We start from the raw sequence: 20,063 nt of genomic DNA on the forward strand, positions 1-20,063 counted from the left end.
CCCTAATATACTTATCTGAGCATAGTTTGTGTATATGAAATGAAATTAGTTTTCCAAGTTTCAAAATCCAATATTTTTAAGAATTATATTAATTAATTTTTTTTTTCTTTAAAAATAAAACAGAAGTTAAGTTAGCAGAAACACTTAAATAATGAAACTTAACACTAAATATTTTATTTTATTTTGTTGCTTAATTATGTTCAAGTATTAATTATGAAAGTTTAAAACGCTGTAATTTATGAATTTATGACTTAATTACCTGTTCAAAAGCATACAATACGACAAGTATTACAACAACATGATCTCACATACATATGTTGATCATTATCAAAGTTATACAGTTATTAATACAGTTTCTCTATTACTACTCCCGAAAACTGAGAAGTTCCCGAAAACATACTCTTTTGCGCAGAAACTTCATTGTACTTCACCATCCCAAATCCTGGCACTTTTGCTTTCAAGTATATTTTATTTATGTACTTATGCAAGTAGATTGTGTTAACTACCACATTTCTCTGCAAATTCAATTTCATCATACTACTTACAAGAAAAACATACGTAACTTTTGTACGGTTCACTAATGTAACGCCGTTTGCATGCCTACTATAGTGTAATATCGATACGATTTAATACAATAACAACAGTCAAAATCTAAGCACACACTTAACTACATACATATATACTCGTATATATAACAATGTATATATGTATATATATACATATGTATATGTATACATATGTATATGTATACATATGTTTTTGCGTATGTAACTCCTAACAATGCTAAAATTTTCTGGTCGAATTCAAACTGCTTGCTGCCACGCATTAATGTCGTACTCAATGTGACTTGTCCAAGCTAAACGTAATTATATTTAAGACGATTCTCATAAATTTTACATTACAATGTACATACATAAATGACCAAAATTTCTAATGCATTTACACATTAAATCTGTCATTTTACTCCACATGGCGTCTGCGCTCCCCATGTCTGAACCGGTCACTTGTAACAAACAAATTCAAATGAAAAATTGAATACTCGTTCAACCTATACCTTCGTTTTATGCGCTTATTTAACACCCTTCCCGGAAAAGTTCATTCTAACAATTGCTTTGTGTTCATTCATGAATTAATTGTGTAAAAAACGCGTAGACACCGTTGCGTCTACGCCCATACACACGCCCTCTCTAACTAGTACTAATAATAAGCATGAATTCAAGGAAATACTGAACACGCGCTCCAATCCAAATTTCGCAGGCGCTGGCGGTACATTTCACATACGCGTTACCGATAGCTTGACTTTCTATAAAATCGATTCGTCCACCAACGAGTTGCCACTGTCCGATATTGATTTCTCACTCAATCCACTAACACCGGAATCCCCCTGTAACGAACATAAATCGAATTCACCATGCGAGACGCGTCAAAAACGTCATGTGCGATTATTGACTATGCGCGCCATAGCAAGCATCGATGAGTCCGACGCAGCTAACGAACTGTATTTACCGAAAATATCGCCGTTAGCCACGAATGAACGTCCGCTCTCGTGCAATTGCCTTAGCGGTGGTGGTGCTTTCGACGAGAACTTGCCACACTCGCATTCGAAGAGCATGGCTGACATCAGTCCGCTCAACGATGGCGAAGTTTTGCACTTCGTTTTGGGCAGCTCGCCGATTTCCACTTCACGCGTAGCCTCCATTGATGACTTTCAGTTGTCTTGTTCGGCGCCAGCCACAATACTTAGCAGCGAGTTCAGATTCCGTCTGCAGGAGGAACGGCATACGGTAGTCGATCAACTACGCGTTAATTCGCCCACCAATTCGCCGACCGCCTCCACTTTAAAATTATGCCAAGAGTCCGATGAGCGGCAGCTGCAGCAGCAAGCGAAATCGCAACAGAAATACGCCAACGAGCTGTGCAGTGGCGTGGGTGCTGACGTTGAGCGCGCGCCTGACATAAAGACCGTCTCAATGAGCAGTTTACCCACCGTACAGTCGGCGCCGGTGATGATAAATGTTGAAAATCCTTTCAAGTTTACGCAGCAAGCTCAACAACCATTTGTAAATAAATTTTCTACAATCAATGAATTTGATAATACACATGCTACTAACACCGCTTTATCTTCTCCCGTGCAATCCTCGTCTGCCTGCGACTTTGATACATTATTCCAACACAAACACACTGACAAACGCGCCACAAATTATCATCATAACTCACGCATACGTCGACAAAACCAACACCAACACAAACTATTTAACCGACAACAACAACACGCACCGCAAACACATACCGCGCGCATACCTGACGTTATCGTCACTTTGAGCTCATCCTCAACCAATTTGTCTAAACTAATGCCTGATACTAACCAATTCAATTCGAAACTCACTCCTACCGTCCCTACAACTTACGACCCAACAAATACCACTACCACAACAACCATAACCACTACGAACACAACATCAACGACCAATGTCAATGCCAATATGTCCGCGTCCGCGTCCATAACTACGTCTAAATCCACACCCATGACCTCGTCCGTGATCGCCACCTGTACCTCGACCGCTACTTCCGCCGCAGATGGCAATGCGACGCCAGTATCGTCCTCATCGTCGGTATCGTCTCGACGTCAAAGACACAGTATTGCCGGCCAGATGTCGTATATGAAAATGTTGGGATTTGGTGGTTTTAGCAAAAAGATGGCCACTAGCTCAAGTAGTCTATTTAGCACGGCAGTTATAAGCGGCAGCTCATCGGCACCCAATCTAAGGGATATGATACCGTGTGCGGTCTCATCGTCAGGTAAGCGGTCAATATCGAATTTATAGTTCTTTGGCCACTAGAAAAAAAAGCAAAATTCATCATAAGTCTCAAAATTTGAGACCATAACTTTATACCTTTCAAATAAGGTTATTTGAACAGTTATTTCCTGTGACCACAGATTTATAAATCAAGTTAAACCTAAAGTATGGAATAATGCAACCATGTCGTTAAGTTACAAAATAAGATTTTCCATAACATTCCTCCAGATGTGGAAAATGGCATAGCTGAGTGTTTTTTCTTTCAGTCCTCGGGCTAAAACTTCAAAATTTAACTTTTTTTAACTTTAGAAAAGTAGATTTTGCACACCAAACAGCACTTCGAAACACCTTCCAGCAATGGTGTAGCAAACTTACTCTTATGCCTTGTTTCTTTGAAGTAATTAAGGAGGAAATTTTCTGACTTAGCTTTCAAACATTTTTTTGTTTTAATATTTAACTCTTTGAGAGAGAACATATAACTAATAAATAAATAGCCTGAAGAATGCGTATCAAAGTATTTTTATTTTACAAAATCCAGTTTTATTATTATTACGTAGCTTATATCGATATATAGTCCCGGCGATTTACTCTTCATGACGCTAAATTTTATTCTAGCGTTAATTTTGAAATCTGAAAGCAGAAAAAATCGCTGGGGCCAGACCATTTTCTTCTCTTTCCGGTGTATCGTCCTTTGAAGAATCCAATCGCAAAAATAAATAATTTGGTCGTTTGAAACTTCTTCATCTGCATCCTATTATACCCAAGCTACCAGGTTAGTTGCTGCGGATTTAGCTGGAGAGAGTGTTGGGCTCCTTAAAGTGAAGAAGTGATAAAGATCGTGGAGAAAGTTGTTTACTTTCGAACACATGTTATCACTTTTAGTACCCAACGTCAATATTGTGCAATCATCAGCGGATGTACTGACGTAAATTCCCTCTGTTTCGTTGATGGAGTTTCGAAATATAAAAGTTAAAAAAGATAAAGATCTCATTAGCATCTCTCCAGGGTACCGTTGGTGTTAGAGTAGAATTAAGTACCTTACTGCATTTAATTTACCTATACAAATTTGTTTACATATCTGCCTACATTTTCTAACCTAATTATCCTTTTACGCCGTCGTCACATAATCACCTGACCGTTTAACCTTCGGATGTAGTACTTGAAGGTTTCGGCGGTGTACCACCAATTCGACCACTAGAGACTCTACACAATGCACTCTCACTGAAGCAGCTCGATCAATTTCTACACAAAATGACAACATCGCCACTCTTCAAAACACCAGCATCATCGCCGCCCAAGCATCCATCAACACCACAACAAACCTTACAGGGCGCGTTACAATCTATGTGCTCTTTGGAGGCGGCTACAAGTTATCTATCCGGTGACAGCATGTGTCATTGCCAGGAAGCAGTCGCAACACAGGGCGAAAGGGTGCGTGAGCCAATGTTGAAGAATGCAATTTGCATGCATCCAGCAGTCCATCTAGCCGGGAATGTGCGTAAACCGCTGGAGCAAGGAGCAACAGCAGTGGCAACAGCAGAAGTTCTAGCAACAACAGCAACGTCCGAACGCGCCAATAAATGCAACAATGTTGGCGCAGCTGAGGCAAATGCAACAGCAACAGCGCAGCCAACTGCTGGAAGTAAGTTGGACGATTATATTGTAAATTGAAATTTTTCTCTTTTGTTGCTGAGAGTTCTTAACACAATTTTGCTATGCGCATAGCACACAAAAGAATTAAAAAGTTATTTTGATGTCACAAAACAGCCTTCAAAAGTAATCTATCTATTTTCGTTTTTCTTTTTAAATATAAGAAGTTTCAATAACTAAATACCAGTTTCTTTTCAAAAAGCAAATCAAATAATTTTGGAGAGTTCATTGCATTCACTGCATAAGCATGCTTGTCCTGAATGTCAAACTTTCTCTTACCATCCAAGCGATTGCTTGTGTTACGGCATAAAAGCCGATAATAAATGTCGATAAATTACACCATTAACATAAATCTAAAAACACAAAACGTTAGCACAACGTAAATTTAAAATTGGAAAGAAACTTGTATTCGTAATCGCCTATACAAATCTATAAATTGTTGTATACATATTTGTAATTGAATGTATTTTTTGGTCTATGCAAACACGAAAACCTGTATTAAAGCACAACAAAATTACTATATTTTATTTTATATTATAATTTAAGTTTGCTTGAAATTTGTTATGCAATGAGCTCGTGAAAAATTGAAATTTTTTTCTTGCTAAGCACATTTTATAATTAGTAAAAAATGGTAAATTCAAAACTTAGGCATAAATTAATTAAGAGTTGCAATAAGCACCGAATGCTTTCTCTTGCATTGGCCTAAGCTGGTTACCGAATATAGTGTAATTACAAGTAGCAGAGAGATAATTTAAGGAATCGACTGACGATTTGATTAAAATCAATAAACCGGATTTTTACTATCTGTAAACGAAATTTAACTGAATGTTTTTTATTTTATTATCATTTTTCTTCATTTCATTTATTTCATTCAAAGTATGTGGGGCACTACGTTAGCGTAACCTGTTATGTTATTATTTTCTACAACTACGATTTCATAAATTAAAGCAACTACTCAGAATAACTTCCCTCGGGTACTAATTGAAAAAAATCTGATTTAATCTGATTTAAAAGTGGGATAAATAGAAATAAGCCGGCAATATGCTAAACAGGTGCTTCTTAAGCCTGCAGTGTCCAGTGTAAAATGCCACAAGTAGCCGAAATTTGCCTCTCGGGAGGTTGGTGCACTTGGCTGCGAACTGATAGGCTGTTCAGCCGTTCAGTACACTCCTGCGCGAATGCTCCAATAGCGATGTAATCTCATAAGCTAAGAAAGTGTCACTTAACTAATCTCAGATATATCTGGCTGGATTATTTAAATACATTTTTTAAATATATATCATACCTAACAGAGTTAAAGCTAATGCCAACATGCCAACCCGTTAATTTAAAGTATTCTATATCTGAACATACGTGAGATACATAGCTAAAAATTAAAGTATGTATAGTAATATCTTTCTATTCTGTCTGTTATTTAGTATGTCAGTTTATTTGATTTTTGTTAGTAGTTTATTCTATTCGCCACTCTTAAATTTTTGATGAATACAATGTTGCCTATTTTTTTTTTTACGACAGAAGCTCTTATTCAATCACATCTGTTTTAAAGTTAATTTATCATTCTTTAATTCTATAAAAGGGCTAACAAGAAGCATCATACCGATCTTATATATTACCCTTCAGATCGGAGTGTTTAAGGTTTTAAATAGATTTCGGAGTTTCTATCTTTAAAAACATATCAGATTCTAAAATACTAAATTAAATATGAAAAAGTATTTTAAGTTTATTTATTGGTATTTTTTGGTTAAAATTCTATAATCTTTGCAGTAATTGAAATGTTAATCTTCATTTACTGCAATCGGTAACTTTGTTGAGCACGTTTTCTCTGTTATGGAATGATTTTTTTATTTATCAACTTTAAGCGAATGCGTTTTCAACTAATTTAAATAAATTATAGAATTAAAATGTCAGAATATCTTTAATATTTTGTAAAACACCAAAAAATCATTGCTAGTGTGGAGCCAACAGTCGAGCGTTGCTAGCAGCACCGAACCCTCATCCCCAGCCATTTCGGACACATACTCGCATGAAACACCCAGCGGCGAAATGTCCATTAGTATAACCAGCGCCGAAGGGTCAGTATGACAATTAAAACTTGCATATACATGTACATACATATATCGATGTTTGAATGTCAAAACTCATGCCAATAAAATTTTTCGTATTTCACCGTTTTTTTGCAATTTCAATATTTTTTTTTATTTTTAAAAACTGTGTTGATACCATTATTCAACTGTGAATATTCGCACACTTTGTAAACAAATGTGAGACAAAATTATTTCTTAAAACGTAAACAAAAAAAAAAAACAAAAAAGTAGCGTTAACATCCTGCCCGTAGCCGAGGAGCTCGCCAAATTCTTTCCACAACTCGATGATGCCGACCTGAATGCCGTCTCGGTATATACGCCCATGAATACGGATGTCTTAGATGTGGATGCCGACGGCGTATTTACATTCGGCGGAGGCAGTAGCCGTAGTGATGTGAGCGCCTGCTTAACACCGGTCAGCTTTGGCATGGACATAAGTATGATTGCAAACAAAGGATCGATGACTCTTTCAGTTGATGTGAGTAAAAAATTATACTATTTTTTAGGGAAGAGCGTAAGGTTTTTTTCTTTAAATAACCAGAACCATAATCTTTTTAAATTTCACTTTCGCTCAGCAATATGCAATGCTTAAATAAATTTTCTTATACCACCCTTCCCTAGTATTCTATATCGGTGAACACCTTTTCAAATCCCAAGATATCAAATATGACGTCAAATTTATTTATACAAAAAATATTCAATCACCCATATACCTAATATAATATAATAATTTTCGAACTACCAGTTAGCTTGATATCATATATGTATGTATATCGGTCAGTATGTAAGATATCTTAATTAAAATATGGGAACGTATTTTCTTGGACATACTGTAGATTAGGTCCGAAAATTAATTAAATCAATGAAGTTCCTTGTACTAAATCTAATCATATTCGTTTCGTATCGTATTTTGACAGCTATTGAATTCTTGAAGTGTATGTACATATGTATATAACTATATACCTTTCCAAAGTATTTGCTTAACCTTAACTCTTTTAAAACACAGGGTTTCGAAGATGATGACGAAACTACGCTTTCAGCCGCCACAACACCATCGCTACCTGTAGATGAACCAAAACTTGAGACCTGCTATTGCTGTCCCACTCATGCTGAGATGGCTGAACCGCCTGATGTCGAAGATACCTTCGATGCACTTCCTGAACCGCTTAAAATACCAGATACAAAAATTATCAGTTCTTCGCCGGAGACAAATTACTTCGGCGAACCGACGTCATTGCCTCCGCTGCCACTTTGTGGTGAAAATACGCTACGCCGTGGTGCACGCAAGGCAACCGATCCAATATCGCCCAAAATCAAGAAGCAGATCAGTCTCTTTGAGGGCGGGGAATATGAACGTCAAAAGGAGTACAACAATCTACATGCGTCTATCAACATACCGTCGGCATCCACACTAAAGCAGGATGCACGTCTGCGTAAATTTGAGACACTCACTCAGTCTACTTCCAATTCCAACTTTCCATTTGCAAGTAATACACTAAAGCGCGTGCAGCACAATGCTTCCGAACTGGACGATGTTAGTCACACGCAGTCGTGCATTAATCTGAAAAGTTCGGTGTGCGCTTCGCCCGCAGCCTCCGCTACAGGATCGCCGCAGCATAAAGCCACACCCATTGCAATTGTTACACAGCCTGTTTCTACGACGTCCAACACAGTGCCGACGCATGGTGCTGCCGTCGGCACAGACAACATTGGTCCACCACGACCAGGTGCTTTGATTGTTAAAGAACGTTTCATAGAGCCGCCAAAACGAATTCCTCGTAGTTTCCACAGCAAAACTCAGTCCATGGACTCCGATTTCTTGTTCAATGAGTTCTTGTTAGTACCAGCACGTTCGCCGACCCACGCACCCATTTCGCCCGAAGGTAGCAGCCGCACAAGCAGCGCAAGCACATCCCCTGCATCGCGCTCCAACTCGCGATTTATGGCGACAAAAATTTTGGACGATGTGGCTACTTTGCAACATAAATAAGCAAAATGGTGTTAATAAGAAAATAATTTTAAAATCGTTGCTTGGAAAGCCTTATTTATTGTAATGAGCTACTAAACAAAAAGTGAATTGCTAATAGTTGCCGAGTGAACTATTTTGACTTATCAGATAACATTTGAAATCATTCCATTAAAATTATTTATTTTTCCTTTTAAATTTTACTTATACATATGTAACACTTTCAAACTTATATGTACCGGATTACCTGTGGTCTATTAAAGTTAAACAAAATTTAAATTTACCAACTTTACAAATACGTTTCAAAATGTGTAACAGTAAGAATTTGGCGGTAAGTACACAGTTTTCCCTAAGATAACTTTTAGTAATTTTATTCAAAATCATATTTACCATATATGCAAAAACTCTTAACAAAGCAGCTACGTACTCGTATGTAGTTGTATATTAAAGATATAGTTAAGTAAAGCACTATTATTTTTTCGAGGTTCCCGGTTAGGTTCCATACATTTTTAAATAATTATTAGGCTTATTCGATGGACGTTTTTATTTGTCATTCAATAGAGTTTCTCTTTTTTTTATCAAAGATGAGTGCTCCATAGAAATAATAAGAGTTGTTCGTCAATAAACATATTTTCCTTGAAATATTTACAAAGAGTTAAAGAGTAGCATCTATAAAGTTCAAAGAACAGAAACCTATCAGCAATCTCCTATTATTTTAAACTCATTCCGTAGTGTTTAAAACATGCATATCTTTTATAAAAGAAAATTTAATAATTATTTTGATGTTCTCTGATTTGTTGAAATCGTCTCCCTACCGAAAAACTATTAAAATATCAGAAAGTCGTTTTAAAAGTAAATTCAGCATTCTTCTTGAAACCATAATTTAGAAGAAGTATTTTTTATGCCGACTAGCAGTTAGCTGAGGAAGTTATGTTAGATTAGGCAAAGGAGTTAACTTTCCCATCAAAGGTTACCTAGCTTCCAGCTGGGAGAGTTGTGAGCGCTGGACTTTCTGATGCCCAAACCTCTAATCTAGAGTCGTTTGATCCTAAAAACGACTCTCATAAATCAATGAAACGCTATGAGATTGTCACAATTTTTTAAGGCGGTTAATATCAGCTCCAGCTTATTCTCTATGTTCGCCAAAGCTACCTCTACCGAGATGTTTCAATCTTAGTCTGGTAAAGTCTGGACAGAGAGAAAAAAATGTTTAGATAATTTCACCTTGCAAAGAGCTAAGAATTTCGATGTACTCTTTTTCTATTTTGGGTCATAAAAATCTCGCAGCCACACAAGTTCTGGTTCAGCGCATGCCAAGGTCACGCGAGGTTCATAGATTCAATGCTAGAATACGAAAGGACGGAAAAACAAAATATCGACCCGTTCCCAATTCGATTCAATAGAGGCAAGGGTGTTCTTATTAGTAAACTCTTCGGCTTTGTAATTTTCGGAGATTCCGTTGTGGCCGGGCACCCAAACAAGTCTGTTACTGCATCTGATACTACCTTCTTGCCAACTACCTAGTTTCTAAAGAAATTGCAGTGGTCTGATAGCCCAAAACGGGTTGGTGGAGAGCTCCTTATAGAAGGAACCACCGTCCCTTTGAGCTCTAGCTATCCCTGGATGATATTACTAACAATTTACAAAAACGGGAAATCAAGACATCCAAATGGCGTTTCCATTTCAACAGCAGTAAAGTACTTAATTAATTGCTCTATTAAATGTTAAATATAAAATAATGAACGGTTAAATAGCTGAGGATCTGCTATTCGAACATTGTGTTAGATTAGTTGTCTTCGATTCTCTGGTGTTTCAGCTCTGCTTGCTTGTGAAAAAAATTGGCAATAACCACAAAAAAGTGAGCATTTCTTTAAAGTGTTATAAATTTGTTACTTTTTCTATATTGGAATATACCAGTTAGTTGGATTTACGCTAACGTTTGTTAGATTCAATACTATCTAAGCAAATCTTAGACTGATTCTTTGTGATTATAAAAGTCTATTTCAGCTATTTAATTTATACCAATGTGTTTGTTTTTTTACCAGTTTGTTTAATTTATCTCAGTTGTTTGATTTATCTCAGTTTGTTTGATTCACTACTAGCCAAAGTTAACCAAACCTTAGACCGATTCTATGTGATTTATACCAGTATATATAATTTATGCCAGTTTGTTAGATTTATGTCAATTTGTTCGATTTGCCACTAGCTAATTTTAAGTAAATCCTATACAGCTCCAATTTGATTGCGCTAGTATTTTTTTATAGTATATGTTGGTATGACTTATGCCATCTACTTGATTTATGCCACTCATTTATATGTTGTTTTAATCATAGACAGCTATTGATTTCGTTGATTTTCACTATTCTTTTAAATTTAATGTTCAGTTTAAAAAAACGGTGAATAAAATACATGCTATACCAATAACCAGAAAGAAGCAAATTTTTATCGCTGTGTATAAAGGTGAGGAGTTCATTGTACATTTCATCTCTGCTGCGTATATTATCTATACTAGAATAGCGGATTTTCTTTTCAAAACTTATATCATTATATAATTATTATTAATTATGTTTAAATAAAAACTTCGAGTATTGCGTAATTGCTAAAATTAGCAAATCATAATTTTATTAGAATAAATAGCAACATTACACAGTAAATTTTTTTTTTATATTAACATTTGTTTTTCATGTAAATTGTTAAGTAAAAATTATTGACCTCAGGTATTTTGTAAAAACATTTTTTTAAATCGTAAATATTTATGTTAAATCATAGTTTTTACATTGAACATTCAAAGCTAACTGCACATTTATACAAATATTATATATTAAAAAAAAAAACACATTCTTTATAATTCATTAGGTTTACAATATTATTACTGACTTATCTTATTATGAATTTGTTACCTAAATATTATATTATATAATACTTGTAGAACTAAAACTAAAATCGTGTTTACTTCGTGTTTTAATTATCATATAATCATAAATTAATGTAAAATATAAAATTTTCATATAAAACATTTTGACAATTTTTCAAAAAATTAAATTTTTTTAAATTTAGAATTACTGTTTTAAACAAATAGTTAGTTTAATAATGCATGTTTTATAAATTAAAGTAAATTAAACTAGCTATTTATGTTTCGAAAGTGCTTTGCACAAGTAAAATGTGCTTTAGTTAAATATTTTTTGCGCACACGCACCTAAATATAAGTAAAACACATACATATATACTTGTACTTATGCTAGTAAAGCGAGTTCGCGTCAAAAAGACACATGCACCTACATATTTGTGGCTTTTCGTTACGTTTATGCATATATACATACATACATGAGTATATAAGCAAATTTAAATATTATTATTAGTAATTATATAATACATATATAAGTATATACATTTATGTATATGTATGCACATACTTATGTATATAGGCACATTGATTTTTTTAATAGTTAGTTTAGTAATTTTAGTTGTTTGTTTGTTTGTTGAAGCCATTCCTTGCAGAATTGTTTGGCGCTTGGCTGCAACTCTTCTGCTTTTAGCATACTAAAGCTCTTCAGTTAACATTTTTTCACATCACATGACATTTTCGTTTTAATCTATGGTACATAAATATTGCATACACACATACGTATGTATGTATGTAAATTTATACTGCAACTCCGTTGTTTCTGAATTGTCCTTTCGTTAAGTCATTCAGCTCACGATCCGATGCCTGTAATCGGTATTCGTTTTTATGCGAATCAACTCCCGTTATGCAATTCCGCATTAATTGCCACTTCGGACAGCAAGGGCAGCGCTTTTTCTTAATGCTTTTGTTTCAAATTAATTAATTTTTGAGAAAAATAAATTATTACAATTTTTGCATACAAATACACTAAATATATACTTAAATACATACATGCAAATATATGGCATGCAAAAACTCGCATGACAGCTACATGCTAAGATTTATATCATAAAATACATAAAAACGTATATATGGCAATATTTACAGGAGCTTATGCTTGCATGTGTGTGTGTGTGAGGGGGGAGGTACTGAAAGTTATGCATGCAACGCGGCGCATTTAGAGTGGTTAGTATATTTGTATATAAGTAAGTATGCGTGTTATAAGTTAGCCAATCATAATCTAAAAATTTTCATTTAAGTTAAAATAATTAATTTAAGTGAGTTAATGATTAGTCGACTTTAACTACGGAGTTGAGGGTTACAAACAACTACATAAGGTTTTAACTATGAGATTATTAAGTGTATTGCTCACTTAAGCGTTCGTGGATCTTCACGCTGGTACTTTGCAAACTCCAAAAAGATCTCTTCCAGCGTTGTCTGACTAATGGAATAGTCCTCGATGTTGAGAAAATCGCGATTCTTTTCCATTAAACCGAATATGCTTGACCACTTAATACTTGAGAGCGGAATGTAGAATGTGAGTATGCCCTGGTATTCCTCTCTGCAATGAAAGAGATATTTATAAATTAGTGTGTGTAAATATATACATACAGATGTTTATAAAATCTATATATATAACAAGTAAGGAAGGGCTAAGTTCGGATGTAACCGAACATTTTATACTCTCGCAAAGTCAAATAGTATACTCGTTTGAGATTTCTTTGTGGATTGGCTGATATTTTCGGTAGAAGGTCAACTATAGGCACTGGGGTCCACATATTTAGTACTTAGGGGCTTAAACAGTTTTGGTTCGATTTAGACAATTTTTGGCCACAAGGTGGCATACTTTAATCGCATTATTCACGCAAAGTTTTATCCCGATACAGTCATTGTTGCCTGATTTGCATAGTGGAAAGTGAAATAATCAGATGGAATTTAAAATGGTGTTATATTGAAAGTAGGCGTGGTTGTAGTCCGATTTCGCCCATTTTTGCACTGTGACATAGAAACATAAAAAGAACGTTATGCACCAAATTTGGTTGAAATCGGTTAAGCAGATCTCAAGATATGGGTTTTCACCTAAAAGTGGGCTGTGCCACGCCCACTGTCTAATTTTGAACGCGGTTCCTATAAAGTCATCTCATACCATCCCAGAGATAAAATTTAATGACTCTGGCGTGTTTAGTGCTTGATTTATCGCGCTTTTAGTAGTTTTTAACAGTACCGTTATATGGGGAGTGGGCGGAGTTGCCACCCGATTTCAACTATTTTCACACCGTCAATAGAAGTGCTAAAAATATTTGCTTCCAGTGAATTTTGTTATTATAGCATTAGCGGTTTAGGAGATATGCACATTAAACCTATTAGAGGCGGGACCACGCCCACTTTTTTAAAAAAAATTTTAACTGCAGATGCCCCTCCCTAATGTGATCCTGTGTACCAAATAACAGTCTTGTATCTTATTGCGGAGCTTAGTTATGGCAAGTTATTTGTTTTTGATTAATGGCGTTTTGTGGGCGTGGCAGTGGTCCGATTACGCCCATCTGCAATACCAACCGTCTCACGGTACCATGAAACATGTCTACCAAGTTTCATAAAGATATCTCAATTTTTACTCAAGTTAGAGCTTGCACGGACGGACGGACAGACGGACAGACGGACGGACGGACAGACAGTCACCCGGATTTCAACTCGTCTCTTCATCCTGATCATTTATATATATATAACCCTATATCTAACTCGATTAGTTTTAGGTGATACAAACAACCGTTAGGTGAACAAAACTATTATACTCTGTAGCAACAGGTTGCGAGAGTATAAAAATGAAACCCGTTTTCCGTTGTCACGCCATAACTTGAGAACGGCTAAACCGATTTAGCCGTTTCTTTTTTGTGTAGTTTTCTAATACTCTGTAGAAGGTTCTTACGGAAAAAAATATTAAGAAAATGTCTCAGAAAGATTGAAAAAATACATTTAATTTTGCATATTTTAAAAAACGCGTAACGAATTTCATCATCATTCATAGCCATAGACTATATTGAGAGAGCATCGTTTGTTCAAAAATGTGGTTACTTAATTAAATTCTATCGCACTAATTTTTGAAAATTACTCGCCACAATTAAATGTACCGACTTTGACGGTAATATTAATAATACCAGTGATGATTTCATTTTAATGTAAGTATTTAATAATAATAAAATATATATAATATGAGTTAGATTTTAGAATAGAAGTTAGATTTCATATACTAACTGCAACCAAATACGGAATGCCCTAAACTTCCAGCCAATTTCAGCACTATTGTACACGGACAAAATTAATTAATTGCCCGTATTTTCCCAGTCGCACAAAATAATTATTTAAATCATAACTGGCTCGGTAACTGAGCTATATAGACAGAAAAATATGCTGAAATTAGTTTTGATAATAACATTTTACTGAATTCAACTGCTTACTCAATATAATTTAATTATACCATAGCCACAGCAAGGCGTGCCCGGTATTGTAGTATTGAAAATATGTATCCAACAAAAGTATGAAAATTAGAAAAATTTTAAGGTATATTTTGAGAAGTCACATGTGTATGCTGTTCATTGTACAATATGATTTTTTTGTGTTCACAGTTGGGTGACAAATTTATGACAAACAAGAAAGAATGTTAACTTCGGTTGCACCGCAGCTAAAATACCCTTCACAATGAAAAAAGTTTTAACACAAGAACTTGGTTTTGATCGGTCAGTTTTGTTTTGCAATTATATGCTATAGAAGTTCAATCTGAACAATTTGTTTGGAGATTGTGCCGTTACCTTGAGTAATATTACATGCCAAATTTCATGAAGATTCCTTGTCAAATAAAAAAATGTCCTTATAACAACATTATTTTAATCGTTTAGTTTGTATGGCAGCTATATGCTATCTCGATCTAAAAAAATTTAACGAATTTTATAGCATATTCATGGTGAGTAAACTATGCCAATTTTCTTGAAAATATCTCGTAAAATAAACAAGTTTTCCATACAACGACTTGTTTTGTGCGATCATACACACAGTGAGATCATACTACAGTGGACCGATCTGAACAGTTTGTTCAGAGATTGTAGCATTGTTCTAGACAACTCTAAAGGAAGTTTTCTTATAAGAACTTTATTTTGATCATTCTGGTTGAATAGCAGCTATATGCTATAGTAGTTCGATATCGACGGTTCCGACAAATGAGCAGCTTTTTGGAGAGATTAGGACGTGTGTAAAATTTCAGAAAGATATCTCAAAATCTGAGGGACTAGTTCGTGCATATAAAAACAGATAGACGGACATGGCTAAATCAACTCAGCTTGTCACGTTGATCATTTATATATAGAATATATTTTGTAGGGTCTCCGACATTTCCTTCTGAATGTTACAAAGTTTGCCACGAAAACTTGATACACCCCGTGATGGGAAAGATATTATAAATGTAATTTGTTCTGATAGTCAAACTTCCTTTTGCAAACGGGGTATCTCTAGTGTATATGGTTAAATCTGATTACTTCTTGCCAGTATATCTAGCAACATCTGTTATTTTATGACTTATTAAGGACCCGAGTTGGTATGTTAAGTTTTTACTTCGCTAAAACCGACGCCAAGAAACTCAACAAACTTCGCGAAGAGTTTCCTTGCCGATTGATGGTGGGTTCCATAAACGAAATTGAAGTTTATTTAAGAAAACTTTGTAGACGTTAGTCAACGAACTCTCAGTTGAAAATTATTTTGTGCCAAAGTCAGTCTTTTTTATCTCAAGATATATTGATTTACTTGTAAACGTGATCTAACTTCTACATTTATCCTCTTAGTTCACAAAACCAAGATATTTAAAACAAAACATTCCCCATTGCTAATCTAAATTATCTAAAGGAAAAAGCTTTATAATTATAGGCTGTAATGTCGGATAAACTCAAAATGGTAGAACAATATTATATCTAACTTTTAGCATACTTAATCAAATAAGGTCTAAATATCTTTGTCAATTGTTTGAAATATACATACTGTAACATTGCCTGCGGGAACATGCGCTCAACAAACTCCTTCACCGAGATAATGTCCTGTTGCATCTTCATATGGGTGGGTGAAAGATCTCCGCGACCGCTTCTTGAACTACATCAAGTAATACAAAATAGTTAAGTTCTTCATACATGTTAAACAACTAATATTTATATACCTTCTTATAGACGGTCGGAATTGATCTGGTGCGCGTCGCACTTTGATCTTCAGGATCAAACCCTTGGAAAACTTATTCTTCAAATGCTGCGTCGAGCCAATACATTTGAACTCGCCATTTACCATGATTGCCAGTCGTGTACACAAAGCCTCACACTCCTCCATACTATGTGACGTTAGCACAATCGATTTGCCTGAATCACGTATGCGGCAAACCATATTCCAAAGTTGGCGTCTAGCAGCTGGATCCATACCGGTTGTCGGTTCATCGAGATATATGACGCTGGGACTTCCGATTACGGCAATCGCTGTGCTCAATTTGCGTTTATTGCCACCGCTATAAGTCATGGTAGGCTTGTCTAAATGCTTCATGAAACCGAATGACTTCGCCAGATCTTCAATGATACGATTTATACGCGCTCGACGTACGCCACGTAAAAGACAATAAATGTGCAACGTTTCACGGCCGGTCAGATCGTCTAATAAAGCATCGAACTGTGGACAATAACCGATATCTTGATAAATTTGACTCATCTCGGATTCCAGCGACATGCCCTTTATATAAGCCGAACCGTAAGTGATACGTTCGTCGCCAGTCATCATTTTAAATGTCGTCGTCTTACCGGCGCCATTAACACCCAACAGGCCAAAGCACTCGTTTCTAGAATTGATATAAAATATTAAGTATTTGTACCAAAAATATAAATATATATGCTTACCTTTGAACACATAGTGAGACCTGATTGACCGCCAGAAAGTTGCCGTAATACTTGGTGACACCATTAAGCACCAAATTTTGATTAGCCAGTGTATCGGTGGACATTTTCAGTATGCGATTCTTCTCGTTGTCAACATCATCATCAAAGTAACCGTCCTCGGGTGGCGGTGGTGGTTTACTGAGGATATGTAAATATATTTAAAAGATTTACAAAAGATCTACACACAAATAATTCCAAATGTAAAGCTACGATTACTTACAAAGCTCGTTTTCTGATCATGTAAATGAGCTCATCAATTATGCCATATTCGCGCGAAATGATAATTAAGAAGAATACCACCGTTGTGGCGGCGAGATACAAAATTTCCAGAAGAATACCAGGTTCCGCATAAGCAAAATATGGCGTTGTGGCTGTAAAAAAAAAATAATTTAGCTTTATTTAGTATTATTTATAACATAAATTTAACATATTGATGACTTACTACAACACTTTGGCAACAAAGCGCAGCGCAATTTATCGGGTAGCACTTGCAGCACCTCACTGTTGCAGGTATTACGTGTAGCCCAATTAACATATAATTTATTCCAGCCCATTGCAAGTGAAAAGTGTGGAAATATTCTAAAGAACCACTGCAAACCATCCGCAACATCCTTGGTATCGAAGACCTCATATGACATTATTACAATAACTACGAAAAGTGCAACACCTGTAAGAAAGAAATTGTGGAAAATTACTAAATTTATACCCACGATAAGAGAAATGAAGAGGCTTGACTGAGAATTAAAACTCTATATCTAATAATATTCATTTTCTTATAATTTCTTTCTATCTGCTTTATAGAATTTGAACTAACAGCAAGGTTTCCCTGACCCTTAAGGAATTATCATAGATATAGCAATACTTTGCTCCAACGTTTTCAGATATTAATTAGCCAAATGATATATTCAATTAAATTAAAATAACTAAGTATATAGTTTCAGAAAGAACGACGAGACTCGTTTGCTCTAAATCAAATATTCATTAAAAAGCAGAAACTGAGGCATCGCCTCCAAAAATTATGATAGTTTTTTAGGCATTACTTGCTGCAAGAGCTTTTGAATATTATTTGTTCTTGATCGGCGTTAAATTGTAGTAGGGCTAACTCGCCTCCAAAAAGAATCATTGAAAATAAGCCTCAGCTCTAACCTGATATTATAGCAAATTGCTTCTTCTTCTTCTTCTTCTTGGTCGTGTATTTTTTTGCAAGAGGGCCCAAATTTGGTATACTCGTGAAAGAGTATTGTAGATGTTATAAAAACAACATTTTTTCAGAAAAGTCCTTGTTAAATATGATTTTAATATTTTCGGTTTTCGGCACTTTAATATTTTGATAACATTTTACTATCACATTTAGCACAGACAGGAGAGGATAACTCTAATCTAGAACATCTAACATGAGTCATGGCTAATGCAGTTCTAAACACTATCCGTCGTTAAGAGTTTAACAAAGATTGGCATAACGGGTTTACTAAGTGCTTTAAGAGTTTTTACAACAAAATTCATATTTAATTAAGAGCCGTTATATTGTAGCATTTCTTTGAAAATTTTAAGGTTATCGGAAACGTACCTGCAAATATATTGATGGTGGAAGCGCGCGAAAATCCGGTGGCTGGTTCACTGAATAAGAATGAAAGCAAATAGGTAAAAGGTAGCACGGAGAACCCGAACATTATTAGAAGGAAGAAATAGCGAACTGGAATGAAAAATTTATAAATATAACGGTTATTTGTTTGTATATTAAATCATTATAAACTATATATGACTTACTTAAATCGGAGAAGTATGCATAGCCCTCCTCTTGGAAACAAGCCAACGTTATAATCACTATCAAGTTCGTTATAGCATAAGTGGTCATGTCCCAGAGCATTTGTGACAGCCAGAAAGTCCACACACGCACGCCACCCACAAATTGCAAAAGTTTCGAGCGCGTCTCACGCTCCTTAATTAGGAAAAGTATATAGAAGGCACTTACAAAGCACATGCAGAAGCCAACATTGGTAGCTAACTGCGTACCCACATTTGTACCCGCGTTCAATTGCGCCAATTTAGTTTCGAGCGAATATGGCAATGGTGCATTGATAACGGTTATTGATGCTTCTGGACCAATAAGAACCCTAAAGTGGAAAACCGATTTAAAATTTTTTCAGTACATAACCTTAAATGCTTACTTTGCCATAGCATTGTGCACAAGATTCACAGTTAACGGCGCCGTGTGTAACGGTTGGTTGTTCAACCAAGCCGTAATTTTGCTGTCGTTCACCGTCGCGGCGGCTACGTAACGCGAATTAATACGCACTTGTTCGGTTTCGCCCAAATCCAAAATATATTTGGTGAAATTACTTTCGCCTGTAAGTTGTAACTGGTGATTGCCGCCATAAGAACTAACAATGGTTTTATACTCAGCGGCAATACGCTGCTCCAGTGAGCCCGGTGCGATGTTACTAGTCGTCTCGAGTACCGTAAATGTTTTTGGATATTGTGTCAAGCTGATCTTTATGGCAGGCAGTTGTCGAAATGTGCTGGCATTGCGCGAGATCAAGATGGTGATGATCACAAAGAATATGGGTAACAAATTTTGTATAAGGAACAAAAACTTTTTACGAAAGGTATAAAGAAACTTTTTGAGCAACATTGCGTGCCATTGATTGAGATAAAGATCTGTGCCTTTTAGTAAGCGCGTGTTTTCGGAAAACATGCTATCGGCTGTGAACAAATTAATAAAACAAACAT

At 35.5% G+C, this 20,063-nt stretch overlaps 2 protein-coding genes across 17 annotated transcripts in view; one reads left to right on the forward strand and one right to left on the reverse strand.

Annotated features, from left to right (window-relative positions):
• The window catches only part of l(1)G0196 (inositol hexakisphosphate and diphosphoinositol-pentakisphosphate kinase), a 38,562-nt gene extending 29,768 nt beyond the window's left edge, over positions 1 to 8,794 (forward strand). For 8 of the 13 annotated variants that reach the window (XM_070110748.1, XM_014229889.3, XM_070110747.1 and 5 more), the window contains 5 exons: positions 1,153 to 2,799; positions 3,955 to 4,440; positions 6,400 to 6,520; positions 6,764 to 7,010; positions 7,539 to 8,794. In XM_070110748.1, coding sequence (XP_069966849.1) covers positions 1,153 to 2,799; positions 3,955 to 4,440; positions 6,400 to 6,520; positions 6,764 to 7,010; positions 7,539 to 8,522 — 3,485 coding nt within the window. In that variant the 3' untranslated portion in view covers positions 8,523 to 8,794. The remainder of the gene's footprint in view (positions 1 to 1,152; positions 2,800 to 3,954; positions 4,441 to 6,399; positions 6,521 to 6,763; positions 7,011 to 7,538) is intronic. The other 5 variants (XM_036371203.2, XM_014229892.3, XM_036371192.2 and 2 more) reach the window with 3 other exon arrangements.
• A 2,292-nt stretch (positions 8,795 to 11,086) lies between these two features.
• Positions 11,087 to 20,063, reverse strand: part of Abca3 (ATP binding cassette subfamily A member 3) — a 34,712-nt gene continuing 25,735 nt past the window's right edge. For all 4 annotated transcript variants that reach the window (XM_070110751.1, XM_014229909.3, XM_014229910.3 and 1 more), the window contains 10 exons: positions 19,502 to 20,036; positions 19,101 to 19,447; positions 18,901 to 19,026; positions 17,776 to 18,000; positions 17,554 to 17,704; positions 17,295 to 17,471; positions 16,577 to 17,236; positions 16,405 to 16,512; positions 12,755 to 12,943; positions 11,087 to 12,304 (listed from right to left, as the gene is read on the reverse strand). In XM_070110751.1, the coding sequence (XP_069966852.1) occupies positions 12,142 to 12,304; positions 12,755 to 12,943; positions 16,405 to 16,512; positions 16,577 to 17,236; positions 17,295 to 17,471; positions 17,554 to 17,704; positions 17,776 to 18,000; positions 18,901 to 19,026; positions 19,101 to 19,447; positions 19,502 to 20,036 (2,681 nt within the window). In that variant the 3' untranslated portion in view covers positions 11,087 to 12,141. The remainder of the gene's footprint in view (positions 12,305 to 12,754; positions 12,944 to 16,404; positions 16,513 to 16,576; positions 17,237 to 17,294; positions 17,472 to 17,553; positions 17,705 to 17,775; positions 18,001 to 18,900; positions 19,027 to 19,100; positions 19,448 to 19,501; positions 20,037 to 20,063) is intronic.

The sequence above is a fragment of the Bactrocera oleae genome, chromosome 5 (assembly GCF_042242935.1).
Source record: "Bactrocera oleae isolate idBacOlea1 chromosome 5, idBacOlea1, whole genome shotgun sequence".
Lineage (NCBI taxonomy): Eukaryota > Metazoa > Arthropoda > Insecta > Diptera > Tephritidae > Bactrocera > Bactrocera oleae.